This window comes from Pristis pectinata, chromosome 1, assembly GCF_009764475.1.
Source record: "Pristis pectinata isolate sPriPec2 chromosome 1, sPriPec2.1.pri, whole genome shotgun sequence".
NCBI lineage: Eukaryota > Metazoa > Chordata > Chondrichthyes > Rhinopristiformes > Pristidae > Pristis > Pristis pectinata.
Genome location: NC_067405.1, coordinates 32949351 through 32971344, shown reverse-complemented (window position 1 = coordinate 32971344; position 21994 = coordinate 32949351). Strand labels below are relative to the sequence as shown.

Genomic DNA, 21994 nt, shown 5'->3' with positions numbered 1-21994 from the left:
CCTCTCTACAGTTATATTCTATGCACCCATATTTTCTGTTTGATTTAAATGTTGTTCTGAGGAGATACATTTTAACAAGTATTTTGTCTCTTGACGTTGCTAATTGTTATAACTTAGCTAGATTGAAAACTCAATGTATTTCTGACAAATTAGTTTTAACATTGTTTGTTGCTTTAAATACTGTAATTTTTCATAAGCAATTAAAAGAAATTCCTGTACCAATATTATTATAAGTTTAGTTGGTTACAGACTGGTGATTCAAAATTGAGTTTTGTTCTGCAGTATTGGTTCAGTTTTCACTTCAGTGTATGATGAGGATTTTGTACTCATTAGGTATATTGTCATGAATTGGAACAGAAGTTGTATAAGCAAGAGAAGACCATTGTGCGATTGCAGAAAAAGTTGTACATGGTTGTGACTGAACAAGAAAAATGCATTGAAAGATACAAGTTTCATAAGCAAACCACCAGAACACATACCAGGTCCAACAAAGAGTAAGATTCAAACTTTTGGTATAGTGAGAATTGAATAAAGGTGATAGAATCATAGAAACGAAGCACAGAAATGGGCCCTCTTGGTCTGCCTCATCCATGCTGATTGTGATGCCGATCTTTGCCAATCCCATTTGCCTGTATGTGGCCCATATCCCTCTAAACCTTTCCTATCCATGTACATTTCCAAATGTTTGTAATTATACCCACCTCAACCACTTCCTCTGGCAGCTCATTCCAGATACCTACCACCTTCTGTGTTTAAAAACTTGCCCCTCAGGTCCTCTTTAAATTTTTCCCCTCTTACCTTAAACCTATGCCCTCTAGTTTTGGACTCCCCTACCCTGGGGAAAAGGCTGACAATCCATCTCACCTATGCTCTTCATAATTTTATAAAACTCCATAAGGTCACCCCTTGGCCTCTTACATTCCAGCAAGAATAAACACAGCCTATCCAACCTCTCCTTAAGTACAGCCTCCATTCCAGGCAACATCCTGGTGAATGTCTTCTGCACTCTTTCTATTGCTATCACATTCTTCCTGTGGTGGCAATCAGAACTGTACACATTATTCTAAGTGTGGTCTAACGAATGTTTTGTACAACTCAACATGATGTTCCTACTCGTACTCAATGCTTCAGTCTATGAAGGCAAGCATACCAAATGCCTCTTTAATTACGCTATCTACCTATGTCACCACTTTCAGAAAGATATGGACTTGCACCCCAAGGTCTGTCTATATATCAGTGCTCCTAAAGTGGCTATCTGGAGCTCCTGGTTCCAAACCACTTTAATTCCCCTTCGCATTCCCACACCGACCTGTCTGTACTTGGCCTCTTCCACTGCCAGGATGAGGCCAAGCGCAAACCAGAAGAACAGCACCTCCTATTCAGCCTGTGTAGTCTACAACCCAGTGGCATGAACATTGAATTCTCCATTTTTGGGTAACCTGCTCCCCCTCTGTCCTTACCACACAGTCCTCCCACTGCCCCCCTCCTGGTTACCGTCTACCCACCATATCTCTCTTATTTGGTTCCTTTTCAAATTTCATAATCCTCAGCCCTTTGTTGCCTCGATCAGTCACCTCCCAGCCTCTGTCGCTATCTCCACCCTTCTCTCCCCCACCTGACTCTGTCTGCCAATCAACCTCTCCTCACCTGGATCCACCTATTGCTTGCCAGCTTTTGCCCCAGCCCTCCTCCCTCACTCCTTTATATTGGCCATCTCCCCTCTACTCTTTCAGTCCAGATGCAGGGTCTTGACCTGAAACGTCAATTATCCTTTTCCCTTTACAGATGCTACCTGAGCTGTTGAGTTCCTCCAGCAGCTCATTTTTTGCTCTAGATCCTGTCAGGCCTTGGGGATTTATCCACCCTAATGTGCTCCCCTATTTCTATTTTCTCCTTCCTGATTCAGATGTGCTCCAGAATATCAATGTACTCCTCCCATAACTCCAGTTTCCACATCTTCCTCCCTGATGAATACCAATGAGAAGTATCGATATAGGATCTTGCTCTTGTCTCCTGGCTCCACACATTGTTTGCCCCTCTGATCTCTGAAGGAACCTATTCCTTCCTTAGTTACCCTCTTGTTTCTAATATGCTCTTTAAAAGATTTTAGGATCCTCCTTAATTCTACTTGCCAAGGTGATTTCTTGGACCCTTTTTGCCCTCCTAATTTCTTTCTTAAGTGTTCTCCTTTATCCCCTGTAAACCCCAAGTGACTCATTTGATACCAATTTCCTATACCTGATATATGCTTCCTTCTTTTCCCTTATCAAACCTTCAATATCCTCTGTTAAACTAGATTCCCTAAACTTATCTTTCCCTCCTACTCTTGCACGGACATACTGACTTTGAATTCTTACTATCTTGTTTTAAAACTTCTCCCACTTATCAAATGTTGTGTTCCCCTCTATCAGCTGCTCCCAATCTATCTCTCCCAGGTCCTGTCTTACACCATCAAAGTCAGTTTTCCCTCCATTTTCAAATTCCTCCCCATCTAAGCTGCTTGCACTAAAGAAATCCTAGTCAACACTGGGAAAGTTAAAATCCTCTACTGCTACAACCCTACTGCTTTTACACTCTTCTGCGATCTACCTATGTATCCGTTCTTCTAATTCCCAAGATCTAGAATGACTGGCAAGTAACCACTTTCTGATCTCTGCAGGTGGCCTGAAGCAGTCGATACCTATGAAACCCAAATTCACTGTTTACAACAGGAGTTGAGGTAACTGTATTAGAATCTATGGCTTTATACTCCACTTTGTGAATACATACAGTAAAACTCCTATAATCTGGCATGCTGGGGACTCTGGTGGTGCCAGACTGGCAGGCTTTTCAGACTATAGGTTGTTAATTCTAATAATGCCCCAATATTCTTTGAATTCATTTTTAGATATTACTCAGTATTATAATAAATTTTTCAATGAAAGGAAGCACAGGAACCAAGACTTCCATGTGTGGGAAGGGAGCTTAAGAACTAGTGTCCCATCAATAGGAAGGGAGTACAGCAAACATCACCTGGTGAACCAGAAGCCAAACCATTGCGATTGCTGATAGTCTGATGAAGGATTATTGGAATTTTGCATTTCTTTTGTGCAAACTGAATTTAGAGGAACAGAGGATGTAGAAAATTTGATTCTCAAACTAATCTTAATAGCAAGGATTTTTTTCCCTCTTACCTCCACTAGCTAACTCTTTGAATTATAGTTTATATCAAAGTGGGAGACCATGCAGGCTTTTTGCTGCCTTCACTGGCTACTATTCAACCAGTGAGTTCCTGACTGTCGTTACTCCAGCTGTTGAGATACCTGGGGTACTAAGTTATAAAAAGACAGCTTGTGAATTATTTTTCAATTTTTGTCACTCTTGTAGGGGAAGCAATATATCAAGATCCTACAAATAATAATGTGATAATTTGTGTTAGAGTTGATGATTTTGTGTCCATGACATTATGTAGCAACAATAAAGTGCATTTCCTACATTATTTGATACTGCTGCAATAAAAATGAACCACAATATTTGGGGACAGTTTTGCAGACTTAGGATTACATTTATTGTTTGCACTTATTGAGTCGTGAGATAAATTCTGTTGATTCATGGCAATACTTTCCATATTTATTGTATCCTAAAAGCACATTTAATTCTACTGTTCTACTTCTTATTATGAGTTATGTATTCTCCCGGTGCTCATCACTCATGTCCAGTAAATCATTTTCTTGCTTCAGGCAAATCTTTGCACCCTCATTATCTGAAGTATGAGTTTGTTTCTTAAATAACTAGGATAAGATGCAAAAATAGCCTGGAATAAAAACAAAATTCTGAAAACCTCGAATTAGGAAGTTAATATTTCTGGTCAAAGACCTTCCTTTGGAACTGGAAGATGTAGGTGAACACAAGGAAGAATAAAGGAGAAATAGATGACAGAAAATGAGGAAATATATGATGGTGCTAGAGGAGAAAGTTCCAATGTGAATAAACCTAGCAAAACTAAATATATATTCATGATTTTTAAAATCTGTTTTGCCAGCAATGTGGTCAATAATTAAACATTTTATCAATGGGGTTCACACTTGAATTGACCAGCATGTGGGCAAAGATGTAGTACTTCTGGGAGTAGTACTAGTTTTAATATAGCTAAAGGCTGTGCTGTTGCACTAAAGGCAATGGTGGATTTTATTATTGGAGTCTACCTTTATTGAGACGTGGCTCCTGAAATATGGGATGTGGCCCGTGTTTTTCACTGTCTCATCGTCGACTTTTATTTTTTGGAGGGTGGTGTTAAACAGGGGCAGGTTGGTAGAGGATTTTATTTTGAAGATGTTAAGTGTAAAACATTTGCCATACAATTTGGGGAAGAAGTCAGTGATGACATTGCATGACCCCTGAACATGCCCATGTGGAAATGTCTTCAGTATATTTGAGCTTAATGATAGAAGTTGGAATGACCTTGGATCTGGAACAGAGGTGATGTAGTTTCTCATTTGTCCTATAAGATTAGCATCTATACAACAGGGAGCTTACTGGAGGTGACCAGAATTGGGAAGACCAGGATTGAGGCGGGTATTGTGATGATGTTGCAGCCTTGCTTGATGCACTGAGATTGGATTGATTGTGGACCTGTTTAAATTAAATTGCCATCATGAAGGAGAGATAAGAGGGAGAAGAATTTCTTTGGGCAACCAAATTTGAGAAAAAAGCATTACGGTTGTTCTTGATTCAAAGCTGTCTGAAGAAAAGAATACTTGAAGATAAATAGCTCTAAGCCAAGCATAAAGCTTGTGATCTATCAAGCGGCAGTAATCCACACCAGGGACACATGGAATCCCAGCAACAGGCACTTAAAAGCAACCGAAAGATAACATCAATGCTGCCACTGCAAAATCTCCAACTCATTGGCACGATAAGCAAATGGTCCTCTCCCAGGCTAACAAACACATTTGAGGCCCTAATATGTCATATGTCCTTACAACATAGAAGGAGGCCATTATCCATCTTTCAGAAATGTCATATAGATGTTCCACTTTGACTTCCTCCTGAGATCCCCATCATCGCAAAAGCCAATCTCCAAAGAATTTGATTCACTCCACATGATTATCAAGAAACTGCTGAGGGCACTGGATACAGTGAAGGCTTTGGGACTAGACAACATCACAACAGTAGTGCTGAAGACTTGAGCTCCAGAGTTAACTGCACCCCTAACCAAGCTGTCTCATAAAGTTACAACAATGGTATCTACCTGATAATGTGGAAGATTGCCCAAGTATAACCTGCTCACAAAAAGCAAGAATCCTTGCTGTGGAAAGTGTTTAAGGATCGAATACATAGGGTACAGGATAGGTATGTCCCGATTAGAAGGAAGGACATGAATGGCAAAATAAGGGAACCTTGGATGTCCAGAGAAGTGATGAACTTAGTCAAGAAGAAAAAGGACAAGTATGTAGAGCTTCGGAAGTTAGGATCAGATAGATCATGTGAGGACTATAAAGAAACTAGTAATGAACTCAAGAAAGGAACTAGGAAAGCCAGGAGGGGCCATTGAAAAGTCCTTAGCAAGTAGGATTAAGGAGAATCCAAGGGCATTCTATACCTATGTCAGGAATAAAAGGATAACGAGGGAAAGAGTAGGACCACTTAAGGATAAAGAAGGGAATCTATGTTTGGATGCAAAGGATGCGGGTGAGGTTCTGAAGGAGTATTTCTCTTCAGTATTTACGCAGGAAAGGGACATGCAGGATACAGAAATTGGAACTGAGGGTGTAAACGTGTTGGGGCATTTTGAAGTCAAGGAGGAGTTAGTGTTAGGTCTCCTAAACAGTATTAAGGTGGATAAGTCCCTGGGCCCGATGGGATATACCCCAGGTTGCTGAGGGAGGCAAGAGAGGAAATTGCTGGGGCCTTGACCAGTATCTTTGTGTCCTTTTTGACCACGGGTGAGGTCCCGGAGGACTGGCGAGTGGCTGTTGTTGTTCCTCTATTTAAAAAAGGAACAAGGGAAAATCCGAGGAACTATAGACCAGTGAGTCTCATGTCACTTTTAGGGAAATTGCTGGAGAAAATTCTTGGAGATAGGATATACAAGCATCTGGAATCCAATGGCTTGATTAGGGAAAGCCAGTATGCCTTTGTGCGGGGCAAGTCGTATCTTTACTGACCTGGTTGAGTTTTTTTGCCAATGTGACGAGAGAGATTGATAAAGGTAGAGCTGTGGATGTCATCTATATGGACTTCAGTAAGGCATTTGACAAGGCCCCGCATAATAGATTAATCAAGAAAGTTCGGATGCATGGGGTCAGTGGAGAATTGGCTGTGTGGATCCAGAACTGGTAGAAGACAGAGGGTGGTGGTTGAAGGGACTTATTTGGGCTGGAGGCCTGTGAGTAGTGGTGTTCCGCAGGGATCTGTACTGCGACCTCTGCTGTTTGTGATGTACATAAATGACCTGGAAGAGTATGTTGATGGCTGGGTTAGTAAGTTGTTAGTAAGCTACCAAGATTGGTGGAGTTGTGAATTGTGTAGAAGACTGGCAACGGGTACAGCGTGATATAGATCAGTTGCAGATGTGGGCAGAGAAATGGCAGATGGAGTTTAACCCGGATAAATGTGAGGTGTTGCACCTTGGTTGGACGAATGTCAAGAGGCAGCACACTCTTAAGGGCAAGACCCTTAACAGTGTTGAAGAGCAGAGAGACCTTGGGGTACAAGTCCATGACTCATTGAAAGTGGATACACAGGAAGATAGGGTGGTTAAGAAGGCTTTTGGAATGCTTGCATTTATTAATCGAGGTATTGAGTATAGGAGTCAAGAAGTTATGATACATTTCTATAGAAGTCTGGTTAGGCTGCATTTAGAATATTGCGTGCAGTTCTGGTCACCTCAATATAGGAAGGATTTCGAGGCTTTAGAGAGGGTGCAGAGGCGGTTTACTAGGATGCTGCCTGGATTAGAGGGCATGTGCTATCAGGAGAGGCTGGACAAACTTGGGCTTTTTCCTCTGGAGTGGCAGAGGCTGAGGGGTGATCTGTTGGAAGTGTAAAAATTATGAAGGGCATAGATAGGGTGGAGAAGCGATATCTTTTTCCCATTATTGAGCAATCCAATACCAGAGCGCATGCATTTAAGGTGAGAGGGAATAGGTTCAGAACAGACATGAGGGGTACGTTTTTTACTGAGAGGGTGGTGGATGCCTGAAATGCGTGGACTGATAGGGTGATGGAGGCAAATTCATTGGGGGCTTTTAAGAGGGGCTTGGATGGGCACATGAATGAGAGGGAAATGGATATGGGCATTCTGTAGGTAGGAGGGATTAGCTATATCGGCATAACATTGTGGGCCGAAGGGCCTGTTCTGTGCTGTACTGTTCTATGTTCTAATCCAATCAGAGTCCCCCAGTCATTAGCAAAGTAATGGAAACTGTTGTTGACAGTGTAATTAGGTAGCAGTAACTCACGAATAATCTACGAAACAATGCCCAATTTGGGTTCTGTAAGGACTACTCTGTTCCAGACCTTGCCACAGTCTTGGTCCAAACATGAGCCGAAGAGCTGAATTCCAAAAGTGAGGTGAGAGTGATACAGCATTTTACTGAGTGTGGTATTAGGGAGTCCTGGTGAAATTGTTCAAAGGGAAAACACTCTAGTGGTTGGAGTCATATCATGAAGCTGGTTGTGGTTGTTGGCAATCGTTCCAGATCCTGGACATCATTGCAGGAGTTCCTCAGGGTTGTCTCCTAGGCTCGACCATCTTCAGCTACTTCATTCATCATAAGGTCAGAAGTGGGTATATTCCCTGATAATTGCACAATGTTCAATTTCATTTACATGTCTTTAATAAAATTCATGCAGCAGATCTGGACAATACTCAGGCATGGGCTTTTAAGTGGCAAGTAACATTTGTGCCACAAAAGTTCAAGGCCAGCCTGAACAAGTGAGAACTTAACAACCTACCCCTGAGATTCAGTGGCATTATCACCATTGAGTCCTCCAGCCTGATGGTTACCATTGACTAGAAACTCAAGTAGATCAGGCACACAGACACTGTGGCTACAAAACCAGGTCAGTACCTGGGTCCTACGGCAAGTCACTCTCCTCTTGATGCTCCAAAGACCTGCATGGATGAGTGCAGTACTAACAACTCTCAAGAAGTTTGACAGTATCTACATCGAACTGCTTGCCTCATTGCCACCCCATCAACCACCATAAATATTCATTTCCTCTGCCACCAGTGTACAGTGGATGCAGTGTATACCATCTTCAAAATGCATTGTCGTTACTCACCCAGGTTGCCTTGACAAACCTGCAATCTCTACCATCAATAAAAATAAGGGCAGCAGGCACATGGGAACGCCACCACCTGTTGGTCACCCTCTAAACTGCACACCATCCAGACTTGGAAATGCATCATTATCCTTCATCATCACTGGCTGAAATTCTGGAACTCCCTACCTGGTCATAACACCTTTGCCTGAATGACTGCAACAGCTCAAGAAGGTGGCTCACCACCACCTTTTCAAGGGGAGTCAGGGATGGGCAATAAACGCTGGCCTCCCCAGAGGTGCCTATGGATATTTAAAATGAATGGTTATGGGGCTGAGTAGGAAAGTGGACTTGAGTTACAGAATCATCTGTGGTCTTGTTGAATACGAAATGAATCATTCGAAACTGGTAATTTTATTTACACAGAACCCAGAAAAAGACTGAAGATGTTCCCAGTGTCTGGAAAACAGAATTTACAAACAGTAGGTACTCAATTCCACGTGAAGTTCCAGAAGACAGCAAATTGGAAAAGGTATGACCCGGAGAAATTAAATTTTCTCACAAATAGGATTAATTAACAGTTCATGAGGAATTGCTTCATGAATTTCAGATGCAAGCTTAACAAAAATTGTGAGCATTTCATTTCATTTAAAAAGTTTATTTGATCAATCAAGATACCATATGGTTATAAGGAGGTTTGGTCTTGGATAAAGCTAGATGACAGGTTTTCTTTGACTTCCTGAGAGCCCTGCAAGTTTCTCCATTACACATATGTCAGACTCCTTTATGAAAAGTTTAGAACTGACTTCATTCCTATCATCCTTTCAGGCTATGACAACTTGCATATAAAGATTTATTTTTTTCCCCAACCATGCCCTGCACACTTTTTAAGCCAATTTATTTTATATTTGTATCAAAAGTAGAAATTGCTAGAAATAGCATTTCAAGCAGCATCAGTAGAGGGGGAAAAAAAAGTGTCAGGTCAATGCCTTTATTCAAAACTGGGAAACCTCAGAAAACAGGCATGTTTTAAGATGCAGAGAAGAGGGAGGGTGAAGAGGAAGGGATTGTCTATGATAAGATGTGGACCAAGAGAGACAGGCGAAGCCAGCTAAAAGAGGATGGTGGAAGTTTGTTATTTGCAAATGGGCAGGCACGGTAGTGTAGCGGTTAGCATGACACTATTACAGCGCCAGCGACCCGGGTTCAATTCCAGACACTGTAAGGAGTTTGTAGGTTCCCCCCGTGTCCGCGTGGGTTTCCTCCGAGTGCTCTGGTTTCCTCCCACATTCCAAAGACATACGGGTTAGGAAGTTATGGGCATGCTATGTTGGCGCTGGAAGCATGGTGACACTTGTGGGCTGCTCCCAGAACACACTATGCAAAAGATGCATTTCACTGTGTGTTTCAATGTACATATGACTAATAAAGATATCTTAATCTTAATCTATCTTAATGATCTGTCTGGAAGAGATGTTAATGGAAAGAGATGAATAGAAACGGAGGAGAAAAGGAAAATAAGCAATGCTGGAACTATGAGATACAGAAATGTGCAGTTGCTAGAAATCTGAAATAAAACAAAATCATGGAAACATCCAGCAGCTTGGGCACCACCTGTGAAGGTGATAAAAGACTGAGTTAATGTTCCAGTTTGATGACCTTTCAACAGAACTGTCTAGTCGGAAAATGAAATGCTGTTCCTTTACCTTGTGTCAGACTTAATTGGAGCAATATCAGGGATCAAAGACACAGAGGTCAGAGTGGGATTGAGAATTAAAGTGATGGGCAACTAAAACATCAAGGTCACCCTTGTGCACTGAATGGAGCTGAATAGAAAAACAGTCATCCAATCAGTTCTACCTGCTGAGTTTCCCTAGCAGCTTGTTTTTCGCTCCAGATCCCAGCATCTGTGGTTTCTTGTGTCTCAGTCATTCGATCAATGTTTGGTTTCTCCAGCGGAGGGGAAACCACCTAGTGAGCGCTGAATGCAGTATACTAAACTGGGGATACTTATACAAATTGTGTTGTTTGATTTGCTTGGTTGTTCTAATTTTTCCCTCAAATGTTTCACTTACCTCACTGTATTTGTCTGAAGAGGTATACTTTCAGAAGTTGGGGTTTAGAAGGAAAGTTTACAATAAATGATAGATTTGTAACGAAGTTGGATTGGCTACTTTTATTTTCCATTGTAAAGTGATGTTTCTTTTAGGCCTGTGAAGAACATTTACTGGAAACGAGGTCCAAAAATCACCATAGTTTGCAGAACAATCAAAATCGTAAACAAGTAATGAAAAACAGGTAAAATAAGGCTTTTCCTTGTTTGTTCATATTAAATGTAATAACTGTGGAAAAATACTTTTAAATACAATTTCTGCTTCACTTCTTTATCATGTGTGAAACAGAAGTTAGCCAATCTCTCAAAAAAAGCTATAAACACTTATTGTAGCAGTTTAATGTGTTTCCAGATGACACAGACTGGCAAGACCCAAATCTACTTGTACTATGGTTTGCCAACATTGTACTTGCACACTATCTTTGGTATTTAATTAACTACTTGGGAGTATAAAGTCATTGTGAAAAACTATGCTCAAGTTATTTAAGTGTTAAAGAACTTAAGCTTAGTTTTGCACAATAATTTTAAACTACCAAGTAGTTAATTAAATACCAATCATATACAATTATTCTGAAACTCACAATATGGTAATAGTCTTCTCAATGCTCTTCAGCATCTTGTTTATAAGCTGCTGGAAAATCAGATTGCTTATTTATCCAGCTGCCACATGAAATTACAGTGAAATTTACTCAGATGTTTGTATGAGCAATGTAAATGTAGCAATTAAAAGGATTCGAAGTCCACAATCTTAATTTAATTCAAATGCTCCAGCTACCAGCATCTGCAATCTCTTATCTTTTTTACATCTTCTGTTGGCGTTTGGTTGTAACCCTGCACAAGGGCCTACAGTGGTATGCAAAAGTTTGGGCACCCCTGGTCAAAATTTCTGTTACTGTGAATAGCTAAGCAAGTAAAAGATGACCTGATTTCCAAAAGGCATAAAGTTAAAGATGACACATTTCTTTAATATTTTAAGCAAGATTACTTCTTTATTTCCATCTTTTTACATTTTCAAAATAACAAAAAAGGAAAAGGGCTCGAAGCAAAAGTTTGGGCACCCTGCATGGTCAGTACTTAGTAACACCCACTTTGGCAAGTATCACAGCTTGTAAACGCTTTCTGTAGCCAGCTAAGAGTCTTTCAATTATTGTTTGGGAGATTTTCGTCCATTCTTCCTTGCAAAAGGCTTCAAGTTCTGTCAGATTCTTGGGCCGTCTTGCGTGCACTGCTCTTTTGAGGTCTATCCACAGATTTTCGATGATGTTTAGGTCAGGGGACTGTGAGGGCCATGGCAAAACCTTCAGCTTGTGCCTCTTGAGGTAGTCCATTGTGGATTTTGAGGTGTGTTTAGGATTGTTATCCTGTTGTAGAAGCCATCCTCTTTTCATCTTCAGCTTTTTTTTTACAGATGGTGTGATGTTTGCTTCCGGAATTTGCTGGTATTTAATTGAATTAATTCTTCCCTCTACCAGTGAAATGTTCCCCGTGCCACTGGCTGCAACACAAGCCCAAAGCATGATCGATCCACCCCCATGCTTAACAGTTGGAGAGGTGTTCTTTTCATGAAATTCTGCACCCTTTTTTCTCCAAACTTTCCTGCATCTTCACCACAAAATTCAGCATCAGAAGTTTGCAGAGGAACATCTAAACAAGCCTGATGCATCATGGAAACAAGTCCTGTGGACTGATGAAGTTAAAATAGAACTTTTTGGCTGCAATGAGCAAAGGTGTGTTTGGAGAAAAAAGGCTGCAGAATTTCATGAAAAGAACACCTCTCCAACTGTTAAGCACGGGGGTGGATCGATCATGCTTTGGGCTTGTGTTGCAGCCAGTGGCACGGGGAACATTTCACTGGTAGAGGGAAGAATTAATTCAATTAAATACCAGCAAACATCACACTGTCTGCAAAAAAGCTGAAGGTGAAAAGAGGATGGCTTCTATAACAGGATAACAATCCTAAACACACCTCAAAATCCACAATGGACTACCTCAAGAGGCACAAGCTGAAGGTTTTGCCATGGCCCTCACAGTCCCCCGACCTAAACATCATCGAAAATCTGTGGATAGACCTCAAAAGAGCAGTGCATGCAAGATGGCCCAAGAATCTGAGAGAACTTGAAGCCTTTTGCAAGGAAGAATGGGCGAAAATCCCCCAAACAAGAATTGAAAGACTCTTAGCTGGCTACAGAAAGTGCTTACAAGCTGTGATACTTGCCAAAGGGGATGTTACTAAGTACTGACCATGCAGGGTGCCCAAGCTTTTGCTTCGGGCCCTTTTCCTTTTTTGTTATTTTGAAACTGTAAAAGATGGAGATAAAAGAAGTAATCTTGCTTAAAATATTAAAGAAATATGTCATCTTTAACTTTATGCCTTTTGGAAATCAGATCATCTTTTACTTGCTTAGCTATTCACAGTAACAGAAATTTTGACCAGGGGTGCCCAAACTTTTGCATGCTACTGTATATTATGAGCTAATAATGAGATTCAATAAGAAGAGAGGCTTGCAAGCCACAGGCAACCACTCACTTATCCAGTATAATTGATGTTACATAAATGGCTACCTTGTGGATGAGGTCATGTTTCAGCCTGTTTTTGTTGCATGTTGACCTTTCTGTTTTTACCTCTCCTTGCTCATTCTTTTAAAACCAAATCACCATCTGAAATGTTTATCTCTCTACAGATGCTGCATTTCCTGTTTATAGATTATTCAAGAATTTTAAAATTAAAATGTTGCTTAACTGGATGCCAGTGTATGTCAGCAAGCAAAGGGCACAATGGGTTTACTGAATTGGTGTGAACTAGGGCGTGGACAGAATTTTGGTTTACAGAGCTTATGGGAGAGGCTCATCGGCAGTGTGTTAGAATAATCAAGTGGGTACACTAGCAATTGGGATGCTTGAACTAGGGTTCCGGACTGTTGATCTTGATATACGAGTTCAACACTCACCATGGCAGCCAGGGAACTTAAATCCAGGAAATAAGTATATCTAGAATTAATCAAAATAACTTATCACAGTAACAGTACTCATGAAACTATTGAATTGTTGTTAAAAAGCTGTTTGGTTCATTAATGTCCTTCAGGGAAGGAATCTGCCATCTCTGCCTTTCTGGCCTTTTTGTGACTCCATACCTATCATTGAAGTTGGCTCTTAATTGTTCTGTCAGTGCAGTGGCAAATAGGGAGGGTCAATAAATGTTCACTGTGCCAGCAGCATCCACATTCCACATACAATTTTAAAAAAAGTTGTCCAGTGATAACAAAAGCGTGGTTGAGGATTTTGGGAGCAAATGTTGAAGTGAGGATAATATTGGATCATGTCATGGGGGGTTAAAATAGGCGTGCTTGTTGATCCTGGGGATATGTGATCCAAAACTCATGTCAGGGCCTCTAAGGTTATCTGGAGAGTGGTGAAGTCATTGTCTAGGTGACAGAATTGAGATGGAGCCAAAGATGACATCTTTAACCTCCCCTGATTTAGTTGGTAATTTCTGTTCCTCTAGAACTAGGACAATGGACAGGTGAGGTGCAGGCAAGGTAGACTTGGGTGTTTTCAATATACATATGTAAACTGATGCTGTGTTTTGCATTGCTGCAAAGGGAAACCATGTAGATGAGAAATAAGAGCAGGCCAAGGACAGATCATTGAGAGACACCAGAAGCAAAGGTAAGGCAACACCCAACTGGAAGATGGAAGAGGCATTGAAGGTATATGTGATGCTGAACAATGTCAAAGGCTGCAGACAAGTAGAGAGGGTTGAGGAGAATTAGATCACCTTTGTCACAGTCGAAGGCTATCATTAGTGCCTTTGATTAGAGCTATTTTGGTGTTGAAGGAGGTGCAGTAGTTTGAATAAAGGATGAAGGAATCGGGAAGTTAATTTTGAAAAGATAGCACTGTTCTTAACACAACTCTCGCTAGATTCTACTATTCTTCGACACAATGGGGACAGGTTATTGTGGCCGACTAACCTATCAACCTGCAAATTTTGCACTCAGAGGAAACCCATGTGGTCATAGGAAGAACATGTAAATCTCATACAGGCAGCACTAGAGATCAGGATAGAATCCGGATCATTGGAGTTGTGGGGCCTCACCACATGCCGTCACAAATTCTTGAGCCTTTGGCCTTGAAATTGCATGTGCTGTATTATTTACTTGTGGTCTCTATATTCCAGGTGAGATGGAAATTACTGAATGAAGTCTAAGTGAAGGGCAGAAGGTTGACTTATGGAGAGAGATTTTATAGCAATGAGCTTTCCCTACTAGAGGCGGATGACTAGAGGCAAATGTCCCAATTTGGAGAGAAAAATTTTTATATCAGATTTAGGATTTCAGAACAAGGGCAAACAATTTAAAGGATACCAAAAGAAAATTTGTGTTAATTTACATTATCTTGGGTTTAGATCAGTACTGCCTCATGGCTAGGCTTGTGCAAGAGTTATTACCTGGATTTTGTAGAGGCAAGTAAACTGTTCTCACTGTTCATTATGCTTACAATTAGACTTTCCAACAGAGTTTGCACTGGGACCTGCTATAATTTTCTTTTTTTCCTCTACCTACATGTACATTCATTGCTTCTTTTACTTAAATGTGTCAAATGTTGTCTTTTGGTCAAAACTATGTGGCTTTGCTTTACTGAGAAACATCTTTGTATTTCAGTATTCTTGTTTTTAATTATGTGTATCACATTCTGACAAATGCTTTTACCCTTGTGCTTTAACAAACAATATTGTACTTGTGATATCTTGAATTTAGCTTTTCAAACCGTGGCAGCTATGTGAGCAAAGAACTCAATAGCACTAAAGTAGAAGATATAGACTGCATGCCAGAAGTCACTTGTAAAGAGCTGTTAAAGGTATTGGGGCATTTTTTTTCCTTAAGATAAATTAATATTGGTAGAAGTGTTAATTATCTAGCTTAATCCCTATTTCTTAACAAAATATGTGTCATACTTATTAATGCCATATCTTTTTGAACAGCAGCCATCAAGTCTTGCTTCAGATGTTTCTTCCATTGTATTTTACTTCTTAGAAATTTTCTTTGCTGCAAAAGTTGCAGCTTATGACGTGGAAAAAGCAACCTTCAGTCGGTTTTAGTGAGAGTGCTACAAACTAGGCACACGTGTTTCATCTCAGCTTTAAAAACTGTTGGATATGGGGCAACACTCATAAGGCAACATTGTTAGTACCCTACTACTTAAAGTTACTTTACCCTCCTTGAACCACACTTTTGTAGAGCAGAAATATTGTTTTGTTGTTTATTCTGCAAATCCATATTTTGAGACACCATTAACCAAACACTAATAACATTGCAAATCACTCACCACTGATTTAATATCCCTTTAGCTTCTTAAAATAGGTACAGAAAGAATGTAAGCATGTAATTAATTTATTCTTGGGAGAAAAGATTGTGAAACATGATTAGAGAAAATTTTGGATAATATTTTCTGGATATGGGTTACAGAGGCAAGGTCATAATTACTGTACAGTCTTTGTTGTAAAGGTGATCATTTTTGTGATGAATCTTTCTTGAAGAAATTTTGGAGAAATTTGAATGCACTGCTGGTAGAGGTGTGGGGGCAGATACATTAGGGACATTTAAGAGACTCTTAGATAGCCATATGAATGATATAAAAATGGAGGGTCATGTGGTAGCGAAGGGTTAGATTGATAATAGAGCAGGATAAAATGTCGGCACAACATCGTGGGCTGAAGGGCCTGTACTGTGCTGTTACGTGCTAAGAAATTTTGAAGAAACACTCCCAAACAAAGAAACTTTGTTGTTGGGATTCAGTCACTGTTAGGAAAGCTTAACACCATCTGTTGTGTACTGTAACTGACCTGAAAATGTTCAACATTGAGACAATGTGTTGGCAAAAGTAATGTTTTGCCATCTGTTGCCTTGAGCTTAATAATAACTGTTTAAATTGATTTCATTCTTTCAAAAATATGGAAATATTTGCTACTGTATATTTATAAAAAGTAGAATTTTTATCTATAATATTTATACATGAATGTATATATGGAACATTAAATATTCCATGTTGAATGTATGATATTACTAAACATTGGATACATTTTCTTGGGATATTTCTGGCAACTTATTGAACTTTCTGCCTTAAAAGTAGTTACAAAAAAATAGCAGCTAAAATTATACCAGTTATTTTAGTTACTGAGAAATAAGGATCTCTTGATTTCTTGCAGAATAAAATCAAATAGTTGCATTGAACTTTAATTCCCTAGAATTTTTTCATATCAGGAACATTTCAAATGTAAAAACATTGATAACTTTGACTGTATAAAATTACAATCACCATAGATCACATTACAATCACATTACACACTTGTGGTGTGAAAAAAGTAATATTCAAATGGCATTCTTTTCGTATTCGTTTATTCCATGCTGATCATTGTTTCCCCCCATAGATTACTTGCAAGGAAATGGGAATCACTGCTGTAAAAGATCTTCTACCAGCACTCAGTGAGAGGTATAGATTAGCATCTGATCATCCCAGACTGCAGAAGGTAAATCTCAAATATCTTTTTCCATTTTCCCCTTTTCTCTACAACCTGAATTACTTTTTAAAATGGTTCTCAAGGATTTATGCATCTAAAATTGTACATTATTGTGCTCATTGTCTTAAGTCAAGATCATACAAAGTATTTTGTCAAAATTTGTTTTATTAGCTTAATGTTTATTGAAGAGTTTATTTAAGCGAATTCGGAGATCTTCACCATTCTTTTTCTTTTTGGTGGTTTCAACAATAATTTGTCTCTACTTTCACAGTAGACAAAACACAACATTCTGGTGGGAGGTGGAGGGGCTAAGTTAATTAAAATGGACTAAATTATTTCCCAGTATGGAGCAGTTTTATTGATGTGAATTTTTAAAGTACAGGATGGTGCCTCTCGTTGAAAGTATTTTAATCTTTGAAAGACTCAACAAAAATATATTTGGTTGTTAGTTATGAAACTCTATAAAATATGCACAAAGCATCATACAAAGAATATACATGGATAAATGTGATTCAATTGATAATGATAATACCATGGCTCAGTACACAAATTCTTTGCTTGAGTAGAGCTATTGAAATATAAATGGTGTAATAGCAAGTATATTTTTTTCCATTTTTCAAGGAACAATTAGGCTGAATTATACTCTAAACTTGGGTCACTCCCACAGTGCTTTCTCTATAGCCATAACAACTTTGCAGAGATCAGTGGGTCCAAACAATCTGGAGCCAGCTGGTGAGATATTTAGAGACTTCAGCTGTCAGACTACCAAGGCCCTGCACCTGGAAATCCCTACAATCTTTGGCAGGTTAGGACAGAGCTTCTTGTCAAAGCCTGTCAAGCTTTTATACTGGTAGCTGAGTGTCTGATGTTCAGAGATGTTTAAAAACTATTAAAATTGATTTAAATAATTAAAAGAAAACTTTAAAAACGTTAAATAACTTGCCCTTTCCTCCTGATCCCTACATCACAAATCTCCAATCAAATGAATAAATGTTAGCATATTTGGGCACCGCTGCTAAATTCTATGTGGTGGTTCTGCACGTCCAGGATGTGCACGTCTGCCTGTTCATGGCGGAATATTGGTGGTTAATTTATTAAGTCATTGAAGTGGTCAAGGCAGAAGGAGAAACTAATTGTTTATCTTTCTAGGGATATAAAAGTGCTTCATTCTCCCTGGAGGCCATTGTGTCTCATTTCCAGAAACTCTTTGATGTGAGTTCTCTCAGTGGAGTCTATCCACGAATGAATGAAGTATACTGTAAACTTGGTGAACTGAACAATGCTATGAGAAATATTCGAGAAATCTTGGAATTAGGTAAGTTACTACTTAATGCAAGTTTGGTGGCTGTTATTAATTTTGTAGCAAAATTAACCTCAGTAAAGTGAGGTAATTAAATCACAGCTTTCTTCTTAAAAATAAGTTAAATAAACTATAAACGTGAAGCTTTTAAGCTTAAATTTCTTTTCAGATGAATCTACTCCTGTTAATGTGTTAGTGGATATGATTGGAAAACTTTGCAGCTCTGTCACTGCTGACACATACAGACAAGTGCAGCAACTCCTGGGCACTGAGGACATAGACAGGTAAATATTTTTATCATTGGTTAGTTTTGTCAAAAAGCTGCAGTAGGAGAATCCATATTTTATATCTACCAAACTTACACTTGGAGATTTTCTTGATATTAGACTTCTGGCATTGTAGATTTTTTTAAAATGTAGAATACAGACCCAAGTAATAAGGACAACCTTTCAGAAGCATGAAACTTGTAATACAGTGCCAATGAAGTTTAATTTTTGTTCTATACACTGAATTACCAATGTTCTATTTACAAGTATACTGTCAAGTGAATTAGTTAAATAGGGCTTAAAAAAGATCTGCAGTAGTTAAGCAAAGTGAGAAATTGAGGAACTGAAGTAATACTTAGTAATAATATTGCTTATCAGTAATCTCCTAAAATACTTGATTCTTTAATGCAAGAAACATGGCAGCTAAACTATGTATAGCAAGGTCCCACAAACAGCAATGAAACGTGACTATGTTATTGTCTATGTATTGAGGGACAAATGCTGGCCAGGGCACAAACTTTGCATTTTTTCGTACTTGGATCTTTTATGGTTACATGAGCTACTGAAGTACTACCACACACTGAGTTGAGATATTAAAGAGCCTTAGGTTTAATCATAAAGGGAAAGATGGCTGTAACATTCACTCGATCTAGATTGTTAGATCAGTTTATTAAACCCTGTTTGGGACTTGAATTCCTGACTTTATAGCTCAGATAAATCACAGTACTGGGCCATGTCAAGACCTATTGTGATTTTTTTTCTTTGGCAGATTACATGTCAGCAATGGAAGGCTTTACATAATTTGTAGAGGTTGTCAAATTCTTGCTTTCTACTTGTTCCAGAATATAGTGATCCTAATACAGCACATGGAAGATCATTTTCTTCCACTTGACAAAATGTCATTTTACAGTCAAACTATGCAAATAACATGTATGGTGTATGATTGAATCAGATTTATAATCACTGACATATGACTTGAAATTTGTTGTTTTGCGGTAGCAGTACAGTGCAAAGACAGATCTATAAATTACAAAGTTCAAAAAAGGAATAATGAGGTAGTGTTTATGGATTGTTCAGAAATCTGATGGCGGACGGGAAGAAGCTCAAGTATGCTTAAGTTAAAAGGGAAGCAATTTTTATAATACATCCTTGCTCTTTCTAACTCACCTGTGTTTGTAATGTGGATTTCCCTTTTTAAAGAAATTTCATTTTTAACTTTTTAGCATAATCAATATATTAGAAGAGCATGCAGAATTCTTTCCAGCATTCTACACACTTTTTCAGGATTTACTGCAGATATTGGGTAAGAATGACAACTTAAATCATTTTAACAATTGTATGATTCAAATCCAGAAAAAAACCCCTCACATAATCTGGCATCCAATTTTTCGGATATACTGATGGTGCAAGCATCTGGCTTATGGGCTATAACTGAAGCTGGAACTGGGGTCAGGAACTTTTGTGCCCAGAGCTGGGGTCTGGAGAGCTTGTTTATTTCCTGGTCCCTTTAAACTCTCTGTTCATTAGAAACTTTATACACTACTGTGCAACATGTAAGAATTGCATTGTATGTAGATATCATTAAGAGTAACATCCAATGGCCTGGAAAACCCAGTCTGACATCAAAGTTCCTAGGATGACAGATTATCAGGGTTTTACTGTTGCTACCTAATGTCTTAACTTGCATTTAAGAATAAAAGTTTTAAAATAAATGCTTATATAGAAAATTGCAGTTAAGTACCTCTATTGAAATTAGCACAAGCTTAAATAAAATGTTCTAATTGTCTTTTTCTCTTTGTTACAGAGGTAGACAGTATAGATCATGTTTTACCAGCAATCCACGCTATAAAGCTACAAACTAGAAAACAGATTTAAATTCAAGCATTTCTAATTGTTTATTTTTACAATCCTATTTATAATCTGAATGAATCTCTATTTTTGGATATTTTAATTAAATTTGTTTTAACTAAAGCAAGCTTGAGGAATTCTTTGCTTTCAATGTTCTTTCTTTCACACCCCCACCCCTCCAGAAGCAGTTAAAGATTGCATTTATTTAATGACATTCAGTGAATTTTTAGCAAATTAAAAACCTGAATTATCCTAGAAATACATGGAAGGAATATTTCTAATCTGCATCGTGGTAAATGCAAGAACTAATTGCTCTTTCGTGGTCTGCAATTTTAAATGTTAATATCCCTGCAAATCCCGTCCACGCTGAGTTAAAATTAATACACATTCAGCTGTATTAGCTATGAAAAGAAATCTAAAATTTAGTGATGACTCTGTACATCCTTTAATGTTTTGCATTTCAGATTAGTCAACAAAAGATATCAAGTTAGTTTTAATACAGCTGACTTTAGAATTGAATGAAGTAACAAATGTGGTTGGTTCATATGAAATCAATTTATTTACAGCTGCTAATAAATAGCAATTCATATTTTAATAGCCATGGTCTAAGCATTTTCCATTCAGGAAATAACCAGTGTCACATGATATTTACAATAGATAAAACATTAAGGAAAAATCTATTTTTAACTGACAATATGTTGCCACCTGCTTTTCCAAGACTTTATTCCAGTTAATATGCATCACACTGATAACAAAATAGTAAGTTTGGTGGTAGAAAAGTGGATTTTAAGGCACTAATACAACTCTGGTATTTTACCCAAAAAGCTAAATGCATAAAACACAACCTCTATTAAGGCAAAAGTTAAATAGAATGTAGAGAAAATGCACATTAAAAAGCAGGAGCTTAAACAACACTCTTGTGAATCTAGATCATATACTTCAGGAATGAAATTTTGTTCATAAACCAATGGGGGAACAAAATAGTTTGAGAGAAGCTTTAGAAATATGGTTTATTTACCAATGTTTCTATGTAAAACCCTGTTTCAAAGTGCAACTTCACTTCTTCTACATTCGGTTTAATAGGTGCAAATCCTTACAGTCTGCCCAGTTTTGACGAAAGTATTCAGCTTAATTGACACAAAACTGGACACTTCTAAAGAAAATTTAGGCATACATGTAATCTTCTCTCACAAAGCAAAGTCATTTGCTATCAAAAGGAAATTAATAGAACACCAAAGTGACAGCCAGCTTGCCAAGTGATCAACCAGGAAAAATTCCAAGATCCTTCTTCGACCTATGCAGAAAATCAAATGAGGCTCCAGGTGAGTTATATATCAAACATTTTCTCTTTCTTTGCTTGGCAATCCATCATGTTAGTTTATACCTGTGAAAATAAAAGGAAAATGTCACTATCATACATAATTTAAAGGTTAATATGTGCCTACTATTTGTAAAAACAAATACATAATCTTACATAAGAAAAAAAAGATAAGATTTTAAACATACACACCCACTGTGACATGGTCACAGTAAAAGCGAAAAGCAGTTTTGGTAAACTGCTCCAAAAGCTGCTGTAGTATATATGTGGTGAATAGATACAAGGCTAATTGCCCAATTTCTGTTTACTGTCACACTGATGATTATATAGAATGTTTGTTTCTCACAAGAGTTTAAATCTAAAATGCATTGCTCTTCATCTCCCT

The 21994-nt window shown here is 38.4% G+C and overlaps 2 protein-coding genes across 6 annotated transcripts in view; one reads left to right on the top strand and one right to left on the bottom strand.

Moving 5' to 3' along the window:
- The window catches only part of cep70 (centrosomal protein 70), a 35038-nt gene extending 14654 nt beyond the window's left edge, over positions 1 to 20384 (top strand). For all 4 annotated transcript variants that reach the window (XM_052030008.1, XM_052030024.1, XM_052030033.1 and 1 more), the window contains 10 exons: positions 334 to 494; positions 2660 to 2719; positions 8674 to 8779; positions 10457 to 10545; positions 15118 to 15217; positions 16788 to 16886; positions 18027 to 18192; positions 18347 to 18461; positions 19667 to 19746; positions 20248 to 20384. In XM_052030008.1, the coding sequence (XP_051885968.1) occupies positions 334 to 494; positions 2660 to 2719; positions 8674 to 8779; positions 10457 to 10545; positions 15118 to 15217; positions 16788 to 16886; positions 18027 to 18192; positions 18347 to 18461; positions 19667 to 19746; positions 20248 to 20318 (1047 nt within the window). In that variant the 3' untranslated portion in view covers positions 20319 to 20384. The remainder of the gene's footprint in view (positions 1 to 333; positions 495 to 2659; positions 2720 to 8673; positions 8780 to 10456; positions 10546 to 15117; positions 15218 to 16787; positions 16887 to 18026; positions 18193 to 18346; positions 18462 to 19666; positions 19747 to 20247) is intronic.
- Positions 20385 to 20828: 444 nt separating this feature from the next.
- LOC127569934 (extended synaptotagmin-3-like) overlaps positions 20829 to 21994 on the bottom strand; it is an 81077-nt gene continuing 79911 nt past the window's right edge. The window contains exon 23 of one of the 2 annotated variants that reach the window (XM_052015017.1): positions 20829 to 21675. In XM_052015017.1, coding sequence (XP_051870977.1) covers positions 21660 to 21675 — 16 coding nt within the window. In that variant the 3' untranslated portion in view covers positions 20829 to 21659. The remainder of the gene's footprint in view (positions 21676 to 21994) is intronic. The other variant, XM_052015025.1, reaches the window with a different exon arrangement.